The sequence below is a fragment of the Somniosus microcephalus genome, chromosome 23 (genome assembly GCF_052327205.1).
Source record: "Somniosus microcephalus isolate GS21.2 chromosome 23, FLI_Smic_1.0, whole genome shotgun sequence".
Lineage (NCBI taxonomy): Eukaryota > Metazoa > Chordata > Chondrichthyes > Squaliformes > Somniosidae > Somniosus > Somniosus microcephalus.
This window is the reverse complement of record NC_141009.1, coordinates 37161877-37174257: the sequence shown is the minus strand read 5'-3', so window position 1 is coordinate 37174257 and position 12381 is coordinate 37161877. Positions and strand designations below refer to the sequence as shown.

The 12381-nt window shown below is 44.4% G+C and overlaps 1 protein-coding gene across 1 annotated transcript in view; it reads right to left on the bottom strand.

Annotated features, from left to right (window-relative positions):
* The window catches only part of cacna1ba (calcium channel, voltage-dependent, N type, alpha 1B subunit, a), an 820126-nt gene that overhangs the window by 171612 nt on the left and 636133 nt on the right, over window positions 1–12381 (bottom strand). The window contains exons 23-24 of the mRNA XM_085965795.1: window positions 12124–12338; window positions 9446–9584 (exon numbers count right to left, since the gene is read on the bottom strand). Of these exons, the coding sequence (XP_085821921.1) occupies window positions 9446–9584; window positions 12124–12338 (354 nt within the window). The remainder of the gene's footprint in view (window positions 1–9445; window positions 9585–12123; window positions 12339–12381) is intronic.

The following is a 12381-nucleotide window of genomic DNA, read 5'->3' as shown; positions in this document are numbered from 1 at the left end:
GTCAGGGATGCCCCATGTCCGGTCAGTTATATACCATTTGCGTGGAGCCATTCCTGCGCCTCTTGCGGAAGAGGTTGACGGGACTGGCTCTGCAAGGGCCGGGCGTGGAGGTGGTCCTCTCGGCTTACGCTGATGACGTGCTCCTCACGGTCACGGATCCCGCTGACTTGCGGAGGATGCGGGAATGCCAGCAGATTTACTCGGACGCATCCTCCGCCAAGATCAACTGGGAGAAATGTTCCGGACTCCTGGTGGGTCAGTGGCGGGTGGACTCCCTGCCGGAGGAGTTCAGGCCTTTCGCCTGGAGCACCACGCACCTCCTCTATTTGGGAGTCTACCTTAGCCCTGCCGAGGACGCCTGGCCGGCGAACTGGCAAGAGCTGGAGGCCAAAGTCACCGCTCGCCTAGGACGCTGGACAGGACTGCTCCGAGTGTTGTCCTACAGGGGCCGAACGCTGGTCATAAACCAGCTGGTGGCCGCCATGTTCTGGTACCGGTTGGTCACTTTGATACCTCCCCCTGCGTTTGTCGCCAAGATGCAGAAGAAGCTCATCGACTTCTTCTGGGACAAAAGGAAGCACTGGGTCTCTGCTGCGGTTCTGTGTCTCCCGCTTAGGGAGGGCGGTCAGGCGCTGGTGTGCCTTCGCACCCAGGCTGTGACTTTCCGTCTTCAGACGCTGCAGAGATACCTGTACGTCGCGAATCCTCAGAGATGGTGTGCGCTGGCGACGTTTTTCTTCCGCCAGCTGCACGGCCTCAATTACGACACGCAGCTCCTGTTCGCGAAAGTGGGCGGCAGGCGTGCCGGCCTGCGGGAGCTGCCTGTCTTCTACCAGGAACTGCTATGGGTTTGGAACTACGTCGCTTCCAGGCGGAGCTCTCCCCCGTCAGGAGCGGCGGCTCTCCTTCGGGAGCCGCTGCTCAGGAATCCGCACCTCCACGAACGCGGGTTCGGGCGGAGGGCAGGGCTGTGCTTGGCAAGGTGACCAGAGTCGGGGACCTGCTCGATGGCGGAGGAGCGGGCTGGATGGCGCTGGAGCGGCGCCTGTCCTGGGCCAATGTCCGGCTCGCGGTCGAAGCCATCGAATCGGTGAAAGCGGCACTGGGCCCCGACTCCACTAGGTGTATCGAGGCGGCTCAAGCATGTGGGGCGATCCCGTCCGAGCTTACCCCCGTTCGGACGGAATTCCTCATCGGCGCCCGGCCCCGAAACTCCCCTCGGGAACCGGCGCCTCACAACTTGAGCCGTCTCGAGGAAATACCCTCCGTGCGGAGGGGTTTCCTGTACGGGCTGCTCCTGCACACTCTCCACTTTGCCATCTTCGTCTACCGTCCGGACACGCCTTGGCGTGGCGTCTTGCCGACTGGCGGTGGCGGAGGTCCCCAATGGAGGGCTCTCTACGCGGGAGTCCTCCCTTGTTCCATCGGGGACTTGGCCTGGAGGGTGTTGCACGGAGCGGTCCCGTGCAATAAGGTTTTAAGTAGGTTCACGGACTCCCAGGCCGCCTGCATTTTTTGCGGCCTGGAGGAGTCCGTGTTTCACGTTTATATGGAATGTGAGAGGTTGCAGCCCCTCTTTCACTACTTGAAGGGGCTGCTCCTCGATTTTTGGTTGCACTTCAGTCCCACGCTCTTGATCTACGGTCACCCGGTGCGGAGGGGAGCGGACAGGTTGGAGGACCTCCTTGTGGGCCTGCTCCTGGGCCTGGCTAAAAGAGCCATCAATTGGTCCAGGCAGCGGGCGGTCGAGGGGGTCGTCCAGCCGGATTGCCTGCCTCTCTTCCGCGGCCATGTTCGCGCCCGGGTGGCCCTGGAGATGGAGCACGCGGTGTCTGCCGGTGCGCTTGAGTATTTCCGCGACCGGTGGGCGCCGCGGGGACTGGAGTGCATCATCAACATGGAAAACCAAATTTTAATTTGATTTGTTAAGCTTTAGTTGAACTTTTGTTTATTTACAGTCGAATTGGGTTTTTTTTGGGTCCAAATAAAAGAGTACCCTCTGTTCAGTAAATACCTGTTATTATTGTTCTCCTGCAGTCCGTGTATTATTTATACTCGGACACTACAGCACTGACTCTCTTACATGAGTACAGCAACATTTTAGCACCTCCCCCATTCTTCACGTATGAGTTTAGCAAGCAAGTGGTAGTGGGATATTCAACTGTGAAGGGTATCAGAGCCAACCTGATACTATCTTCACCTCAAGTCCGGGTGTGCATAATTTCCAGAAAGGCTCACTGGATCGAGAACTGATGATCTTTCCCTTCTCGAATTCCAGGGACACTGAGGCTAGCTGTACCACTCCTACCATCCACCCAACTGAGATTAACTAACTCAATGCAGATCGGGGATCAATCCTGGGACCATACTGTTCTTTAGGGTTCAACTATGCACTGCCATAACCAGATGAGCTATTGGGAGAACCAATCCTTTTTTTTTTAAACTCAGGACAAAAACTACAAAAGGGCAGATTTGTTTTGGTTCAGCCAAAATTTAATCAAAAAAACGGCTTGTAATACAACTGACCAAAAGCACACTCAATGCCATTGGCACCTTTGTATAATGGGACAGGTCATATATAAGGACACTGGAATAACATGAGCAATTCTGCATCTCATCTAAATAAAAAATGTCCTCCAAGTTTTATACAATGCTAAGATATACATTAGACTTAATAAACAAAAGAGGTACTCAATAAAAAAAAAAATATTTTAAACAGAGACTTGGGAAAGCTCTGCAAGATCAAATATCACAGTTTGCCATGTAACATATTGTAGGACCTTTTTATGTTGGCCAACCTCAGTGTCACAAAACAACTGATCAAATGGCACAGCAGGAGGATTTTTTCAGCCTTCAGCACCATAAAGAGAGCTGCCCTGGCTATGCCCAAACTTTCTTTTGATAAAGAATTGGATAATATAAAATATTATTCTCATAACAGTAATGCAGCAGCACCACGAGATAACTAAATGCAAACAAAATTGTGGTAAGTGGGAGGGGGGGAGAAAAATTCCAAGTATTGCTTGGGTACTTAACACAAATTTTCAAAATACGATTCATTGCCAATTGTCATGAGTAATGAGCTATTGACATAAATAGTAACCTTTAGGAATGTTGAAACATTATAATTCAAAGTCAGATACATTCCAAATTTAAATCTAAAGGGTCTTTAGGAAACTAAGGCCATCAAATGACACCCTGGGATACGAGTGTACAAATGCTTAACACATTGATCTTAAATTTCGACCTCTGCTATTTCAGCAGAGACGTTAACCCATTTAAAATAACAGGATACCATTTCTACTGAAACAGGTAGAGGTATTTTGCTTGAATAAATTGGTTGAGTGGTGCCCAAGCTAGTACCTTGAGCCATTCCCAGCCCTCGAACCCTTGTGGTCCTGGCTTGAAGCCCAGGAAACTCAGATCTATTTGTGTTTATAGTTCTTACTCACTGGTTTGTCCTGTTTGAATTGTGGTGGCCTGGAGTTCTTAGTGTGTTTGCCTCATTGGAGGATAAGTCCTATATCAGGAAACCTAAATTGGTTAGTATCCACAGTTTGATATATGTGCAAATTAATGGGAACACAGATTTAGGCTTCATATGTGGCCTACAAGGATCCATGATATACACTTTAGCAGCCACAAAGACATAAAGCTTGTACACTACTAGTCATAAATATTCCACAGCATAATTTCAAGGTTACTTCCGAGCAATAAATCTCACTCTCTCCTCACTCAGTAGGAAAAATCTCTTTCTTAGTATGATATGCAGAGTGTTGGGCAACAATTACCTCACACTGAATATGGATAACCTGTTTGATCGCAATGTCCGAATCCCTAATGTGAGCTTTGCAGTGGCTTCAAAGCAGAACAGAAAGATCTTCAGAAAAACTCCTTTACTGATATCAGCTTTCAAAATTTGTATCAAATTTGTGCGTTCTAAACAGCAAATATGTATCTTTAAAGTACGATATGAAGTTTAGATTTGCATTTTAATGCCGGTGTCTACCTTGAACTTTTAGCTGCTTCAGGCAGATACTATCTTTACAAGGGTATTTTTGGTAAGTCACTCACTCCGAGCCCTGCACCGGAGTGGCAGAAATGCAGCCTCCTCGTGGGGCACCGTGAATTCCCAGCAGCTGGCACACCTGGTGCCAGGAGCCAGCTGTGTCTTTGGCCTCTGATTTTCCTTCTGCCCCCTACTGGGAGACTCGGCCATAACCATGGTACAGGGTACAAGTAGAACAAATACTGTGGCTGGACAGGTAGAAGTCTCGTATCAGGATTCAGGACATACTTGCCACTTCCGGACCCGTATCTCATTTTCTTTATGCTCCGGTTTATCATTAATGTATCCAACAGGACTCTACATGTGTCATGCACAAATGCCCTAGAGCAACATGAAGAATTCAGTTGTAATAACTTTATTTTTAGAATCCTGGCAGATAGTTTACTTTAAGGCATTACTCTGCTAATTAGATTGAGTTTACATTGTCATTTAAACATTGGCAAACACTTCTGTGTCCACCTACTGAATTTAACCAGCTTTGCAATCTGCAAATGTCTTCAGAATCTTTTGTGATTGACAAAAAATGCTGAACATCATTTGAGAGGGAACACTGGATGAATAATCCAGAGAACGAGTGTTCAAAATCCACACCACGGCAGTTTGAGAATTTGAATTCAGTGAAAAATAAAATCTAGAAATAAAAAGCTGGGATCAGTAGAAATGACCATTCTGATTGTCGTAAATACCCATCTGGTTCACTAATATTCTTCAGGGAAGGATAACCACCTTCCTTACCCGGTTTCACCTATATGTGACTCCAGACCCACAGCAACTGGCTTCTGAAGTGACTGAGCAAGCCATTTACTTGCATCAAAACCACTACCAGTGGTTCAAGAGGACGGCCCAACATCACCTTCACAGGACAGTTAGGGATGGGCAATAAATGCCGGCCTTGCCAGTGACGCCCACGTCCCGAGAATGAATTTTAAATAAAACTAAGAGGGAGTGGAAATTTGATAGTATCAAACACGGATTATCTGTGGGTGTGTAATAAATGAGGAACTTTGAGAGATATGGAATACAGAACTCTGTGGTTGTAGCAACCCCTCCCCCTCACCACATCAGTGCACAACGATGAGATTATTGTGGAAGCTTGATGTTGACATTTTGGTATGCTCCCAGTCTTATAAAGGCCATCTGAGGGCTTTATAAAACACAAGTAGGTCCCCAACACACACTCAACCCGTGCACAGGTTAGTGTAAATTCAACCATCTACAATGATGCATAATATTCTATTTGTATGTCTTCTGAAAGATCACCAAGAACAACATTTATGAGCACTGACTAGAATAATTTACTTAATAGAGTAGAGCTCTGTCTGCATTTCCCTGACAGGACAAAATCGGACCACAAAACAGCAGCCTGTACCCCATCACCGTAACTTTCTAATTTCCCAAACTGGATCTGGTTACCTTGTGTTACTGAATTGGTACCATTCTGCTGGATGCTGCGCACCAACATGGATTAAAGCTGCCTAAACAAATTTCCATTGAAGGCTATGCTAATGAAGTCAAGAACTTCAAATCAACTCTGCCAGGCTGAGTGGCATGTCAAATAATAATGGAAAACAACCTTTCAATTTTATTATTCATGCATTTATCAGAGATAGTGATACTGACAACTTGCATTAATATTAACGTTGAGCCCAAGATGGCAACTGGAGACAAATTGGAAACGAAGATGCTAAGTCATGGAAGGAGAAATTGGAGGGGGGGGGGGGTGTGGTTGGGACAAAAAGCTTGGCTGAAAAAATGGTTCTTGAGAAGGTTGTAAAACAGGAGAGAAATGGAGAGGTGAAGCAGTTTAGAGAGGGAGGTTCCAGAGATATGGGCCAAAGCGGCGGAAGGCTTTGGTATCAGTGATGGAGTGAAGGAAGGGGAGTGCACAAAAGGCCAGAGTCAGCGAATAGGAGGGCACAGGAAGGGGATTGAAGGCCGGAGGAGGTTACTGAAATAGAGTGGGGAAAGGCCACGGAGGGATCTGAAGACGAAGATACGGAGTTCAAATTATATATACTCACTTCAGGGAATGCCATAAAATATGAAATTCTTCTATAAAATTGTACAGTAACTCAGCCATGTACCATGTGTAATTTTGTCTGTACTGTTGAGCATATGAATTATTTGTAAATTTAGCAAATTTCCTCACAGGAAATGAGAATAAAAACTAATGTTTTGAGTTCTGTTCAATTAAATATCATAAGTTAATACTGTCTTTGTATTTTTTAATGTGCAGTACTACAAAGTATTCTTCAAACTTTTAAAATCAAATTGATACTACAGGAGGTATCCCACAGTACCTCAGTGGGGTAATGCATTTCCTTAATAGTATTGCGCCATACAGACCAGGAGGGTCACAGATTGATCCCTCGTTTGTGCGAGTTAACAACTTAGCCAGGATTCCTGGATTACGAATGGTTAACAATAGAAATCAGCTACCAGTCACCATTTCCCAATCCTGACCACTGTTCAGTGAGCCGTGCTGGAAAGCAGGCGCAACTGGCTGTCAGTTAAGAGCAAGACCAGACTTGGCTATGATGCTCCTCACAAATTGGAAAGCCTGGAGACATTGTTGAGGCTCATCCATGAAGAATGCAGGAAGGTCAAGAGGGTGGCAGGTGCCTGTGGAAACACACCTCGGCAAGAATCAGCACCTTCAGGGGATGGAGAGAGCGAAGAATTGTCCATTTTTTTTTTTTTAAAGACAATAGTGTATTATGTTATTGTTAATCAAGTCAGCTCACTTCTATGGAGAGAAGACGGATGAGCGCTGTGGTGAATTAAAATGACAAGCAGTTTTATTTAATTCTCTTCAGTGTTATCGGTCATCCATCTGCATTATATCTACTGATGATATTCAACTCAACTTTTTGAAGTCAAGCAGTGTTAGTGTTGGAAGCAACAGGAGCTACAGTTAAGTTTTCTTCGTAGATTGTCTTCAGCCCATCTACTAAAACTATCCATATAGTTGTGCCTTTGTTCAACAGACACTATCTGGATATACAATTAATCTGATTAATTTGGAGTTTTACAATCGCTGGTTTTAAATGTTCCACACGCCAATCCAGTTTCCCTGTTATAATCATTTGTACAGTAATCGAAGCTGCTTCAATTAAATTACTGACATGTAACGCTTTTCCCAGAGTTACTTCACACATAAGAAAGCAATGTGCTGGTATGTTTCCGATTTTCAATAAAATTCTAATTAAGAAAATGAAATATTTTAAAAGTTCACTTTTGTTTTTGGCGTTGCTGAATAAATGACCAGTCCAATTGTCAAATGTCCCCTCAGAAGTCTGAGGCATTTAGGACTATAGCAATTACTGCTGTTGATTAGATTAAGCCCCAAAGAAAGTTTTATGCAAAATCTAGTTTCAACCTTTCAGAAGGTTACTTATCCAAGAGGGACAACAATTAGAGCAGGATTATGTGCGGGAGTACCTTCACCACACGGACTGCAGCGGTTCAAGAAGGTGGCTCACCTTCTCAAGGGCAATTAGGGATGGGCAATAAATGCTGGCCCTGCCAGCGATGCCCACATCCCATAAAAAGAAATTTAAAAAAAAATTATGCTTGCAGCCTTTTCAGAGTAAACTACTGTTCCAACCATGTAGATTTTCTGCAATCTACAGAACAATGGGGTAGCTTTTCAAGTGAGCCTGTTCACCTGGTGGACAGAACGAGCCCACCACCCGTCCAATGAACTGTGCCAGAGCCCTGAACCATTTTCATGGTTGGGTCTCATTAAAATATTATTAGCAAGCTGCCCCACGTGGTTGGAGCCCCGACAGGCACTGTGCTCATCAGGGCGAGGGGGACGGAATAATCTGGCCACTCCTCCGTGGAGCTGAGCTGCCAGTTGTTCCTTAAAGAGGAGGGCTAGGCGATCGCAGTGGGGGAGGGGGATGGACGGATGGACGGTCCGGTAGTGAATGGTAATATTTTTGTGGGGTGCAGGAGGAGCATTAATGTTGATCATGAGATTGGGGGGGGGGGGGGCTATAGGAGCTTAGGAAGGGCCTAATTCTGAAGGATGAATGCATTGTGACAATTCGGTGGCAGCTTCCAAAAAAATCTGGCGGCATCGGGATCCTGTGCACGTTGCCACACAATCTGTACATTAAGGGAGTGGAAACCCTTCCTGCTGAATCTTCCTGTTGACTGCCTCCCCCTGGCTTCACAAAAAAAGTTTCAAAAAACTAACTCGGAGCATTTTCTGAATGGCCTCCAGTGGTCCCTTAAATGACTGCTTGTTTGGACACTTTACATTGAGTTGCAACGGGCTGATCTTTCACACTGTGTTGTAGCAGCATTAAAATTGCATCGGGGTCTTACGTGCATCAAAAGACCCAAATTTGCATAAATTAATTAAGGCCCCTGCCAGTTTCAGGCAGATGCACTGGACGCCTATTTCCTGGCCTGCTCTAAGATCGCAATGGGCCAGACTTCGAGGAGAACAAGTGCCGCATTGTGATATTGGTCTCACTGTCATGCTGAACCCACCAAAAGTGCCTTGAGTGAGTGACCTTGATGCAATGAAAGACAGTGAAGATAGATTTGCCTGTAAGAACTTGTCAAAGCTTTGGACCTGCTGTTATGCTGCTATTTTTTGATTGTGCTATTCCTTTCATTATCAGCTACCTGCACTTTTCAAAAGATACATACCTGATGGTTCTGGGACTTCTACAATTGGTGTTTGATGGGTTCATTATAAATATGCTTTTACAGGTAATAATGTAATTTCTAGAAACAGAAAAAGGCCATTATGCCCAACAAGACTCTCTTTTGATTGATGATACCTCTACCTGACTTCTCAACGTTTGCCTCAATCCCTTCTCTCTCCAGAAATGCCCCTAATAGTCTCTTGAAACGCTTTACACTGTCTGCTTCAATGATGCTCCCACAGCTCATTTAAACTATGGATGAAAAATGTCCATCTGGTGACTCTTCTTACACTTAATTTCTTTATTTTACCTTATGTCCCTTGGTAGTCTTCGAATTTCAATAACGAAATGCTCTTTATAGAATGCTCTATATTCAAATTCTGGTGTTTCGAGTGGGTTCTTGCTAACAGGTGATCATTCAATTGGTATCAATCAATGGATGGCAAGTTTCAACCTCAAGTTCGTTGCTCCCATCAATCAGCAGAAACTAATTGTTTCCTGGATACAATCAGTGCTTTTTCATATAAATTATTGCTGCAGACTTGAGGTAACATAAAACAAGCTTACATTCTTCAAGATGGTTAGGAAACTAAGTGTTCAGAGAACAAAGAAACATAAAGAAGAGGTTGAGAAGAACGATGCTGACGTGTTGAGGTGCGAATACCTGTCTGATAGACTGGTCATTAGCTGGAGTTACAGCAATGGTACTTACGGGTTTGTCGGGCTGAAAATGAACATGGAGCTATACGGCGGTATCTGTCGAGGCCCATTTTTGATCAGATCATCAGCATCCATGTCTTTCTTTTCCTCCATTTTTGTCACACTTTCCAGATCTACACCTACACTATTGACTGAAAAATACAATAAAAATTGTGAGGACCATCTCACCCCAAGGGTACACTTTTCTGAAGAGTTTAACTTTTAAACCTATATAAAGGTTTACATGTATGTTCCATGAGGTATAGTTATGTCAATTAAACAGAAACATTGTTGTATAATAATTGCTACTAAAACATTAAATTGCATCAATATTAAAATGAAATAAAGAAATTTATTCTTAAATATATTTGGAAGCCCTTTCCAGATAATTTATTTTTAACCATTCTGTACGTGTCTCACAACATATACGTGGATAAAGCAGATGTGGGAATTTGTCAAAAAGAGCAAGCTAGGAAAGCACCAGGAGGTATGGAGCCCTTCCTTAGGTCCACCAGTCACTCAAATATGCCTCTATAGCCAAAGGCATCACTGTGTTAACTGCTGAATAGACAGTACCCAGCAAATCAGTACCTAACCATCTTGAATAGACAGTACTCAACAACTTCTAAGGTCACGTTGCCTCAAGAGACCCCTCTCCCCCTTCCAAGCATTTCCCAAATCTCTTGACAAGGGTTCCATCAGTGAGTAACTCCACATATATGTTCAGAATTGTATAACTGTGTAAGGCCCCCAATGTACTCATTTTTAAGTACCCTGTGATCTAAAATTGATTCCGTATGTTTTCCGTAACTGACACCTGATAAAGGATGAAAATTTTGCTTCACAACTCTAGATTCTGTATAGAAACTTAAAAGGCCCCAATACAAAGTACATTTGGGTGTCAGTAAGATAGGTTACCTCAGAGTGAATGCCTAAGCACCAACTTAATGATAATTTGTAGGGTGCAACCCACCTTCAATTTGAGATCTATTTTGATAGAATTACAGCACAGGATGGGATCTGTGTGATGCCAGTTCAAGTGGAGGTAGTTACTCTAATCCCATTTCCCTCCCTTATATTTTTCTATATAAATACTTAAACAATTCTCTTCTGAATTGTGTTATTTTCGGCATTAATAGCCACTTGTGGTACAGCATTCCATGTTCTGATAACCCTCTATGTGAAAAAAGATCTTTTACATCGTTCTTCTGGTAATAATCCTCTGTCCAACTAGTGGAAATGATCCTTCACGGTTTGCCCTCCAAAACCTTTCATGAATTTGAAAACCTTTATTACTTCCCCCTTAACCTTCTCTATGCCAGTGAAAAAGCCCTACATTTCCAAACCTTTCTTCAGAGCTATAATCTCTTCTTCCTGGTATTACTCTGGTGAATCTTCACTGTACCTGTTCCTAGATGTCCATAACTTTACATAATGCTCCAATGACAGCCTAACCAAGGTCCTGAACAAGTTTAACAGCAAACATCATCATTCTTTGTGCAATTTATGTCAAAATCATTTTTATAAATGGAATACAAAAAAGGACCCACCACACACCCAACCAATTTGAAAACATCCATTTACCCCTATTCTTTACTTTCTCTTCCTGAGCCATATCTCTATCCATGTGGCCACATTGCCTTTAATATCAGGTACCTTCATTCTTGTAACAGGTCTCTTATGTGGTATCTTATCAAATGCCTTCTGAAAATCCAAATGTACAACACCCAATGTGGTGGACTTGCAGACCCATAACGCGATTGCCTCAGGCATATTGCCATCCACCCCACTCAGCTTGCACTTCAAACTCCTGGTTTGTGAGGGAAGGTGTTGATTAACTTTTAGATGAGTTTTGTACACCTGATTAAGATCAGGGTTGCAAGACATGGCACTGGCTAGAAGGTCAAGGGTGGGGCTACTGCCTCTCTTTTCATGGCTGTGCAAAGACATCAGCTGTTGGGTTTACCAGTTTAGAGCCCCTCTTTTATTGCTGGGTCTCTTGATCTGAGGTCACTTAGAGGTAGATCAGATGGTGGTGAAAAGGAAAATCTGCACACCTTGGAGGAGGAACCAGCATGTACTTATATGGGGGCCATGTCTGGCAGGCAGTGGGCCAAGGGTGCAGTTAAAGGAAGGTTCACGAGGAAACGAATGAGTGGGGTGGCAGCCCTCACTTTAAGGTGAGAATATTAAGGCTGGAACATTGAGATAAACAGCATTAGCTTGCAATTAGCTCTGGCTTGCCACCAATAGGAAAAATTGGAGGGACACTGTTTACCACCGCCATTCAATTCTAACAGCACATGCAGACTGCGTCTCTGGCCTGACCTCTGAAAGTTGCATGCAAGTTAGTAAACATTCCTGGTTCAAATTTTCATCGGAAAGGACAATATGGTCAACCTTTCCACCAGCCCATACTGGTACTTCTAGGGATCTAATCAGATGATTTCAGGTCTAGTGATCGCTGTTGCCAGGCACAAGCAGTAGAATTGATTTTCTGCACTAAAATTGCAGCAGTGAGCCATCATTCTAAAGTGAACCTCTCCCTATTGCCCTTATGTGCCACACGGATCTGATTGCAGTATGTGGGAATACCATTAATCAATTCAGGTTCCCAAAGAAACAAACAATGGACCTTCCCCCCCCCCCCCCCGCCCCTCCCTCTGCTATGTGGTTTATTGCATCACTCACTTGGGAGTAATGTGGACTCTCCAGGAGGGGCAGTGACGGTGACCGGGATGTTGACACTGATGGTATGCTCTACATCTCTTGTAGGCAGCGTCACGAGCTTAATATTCTTCTGGTTGTCGGCATCCTCCGGTTGCTGGGGCACGTGTTTCAAACCACCAGTAGGTGGCAGTGATGTGGTGCCCAACATGGCGGTGTCCACTGGTGTCTGGCTCTCCCTGTGAAAATTTGATAAATATTTATAAAAGTAAAGTCTTTATA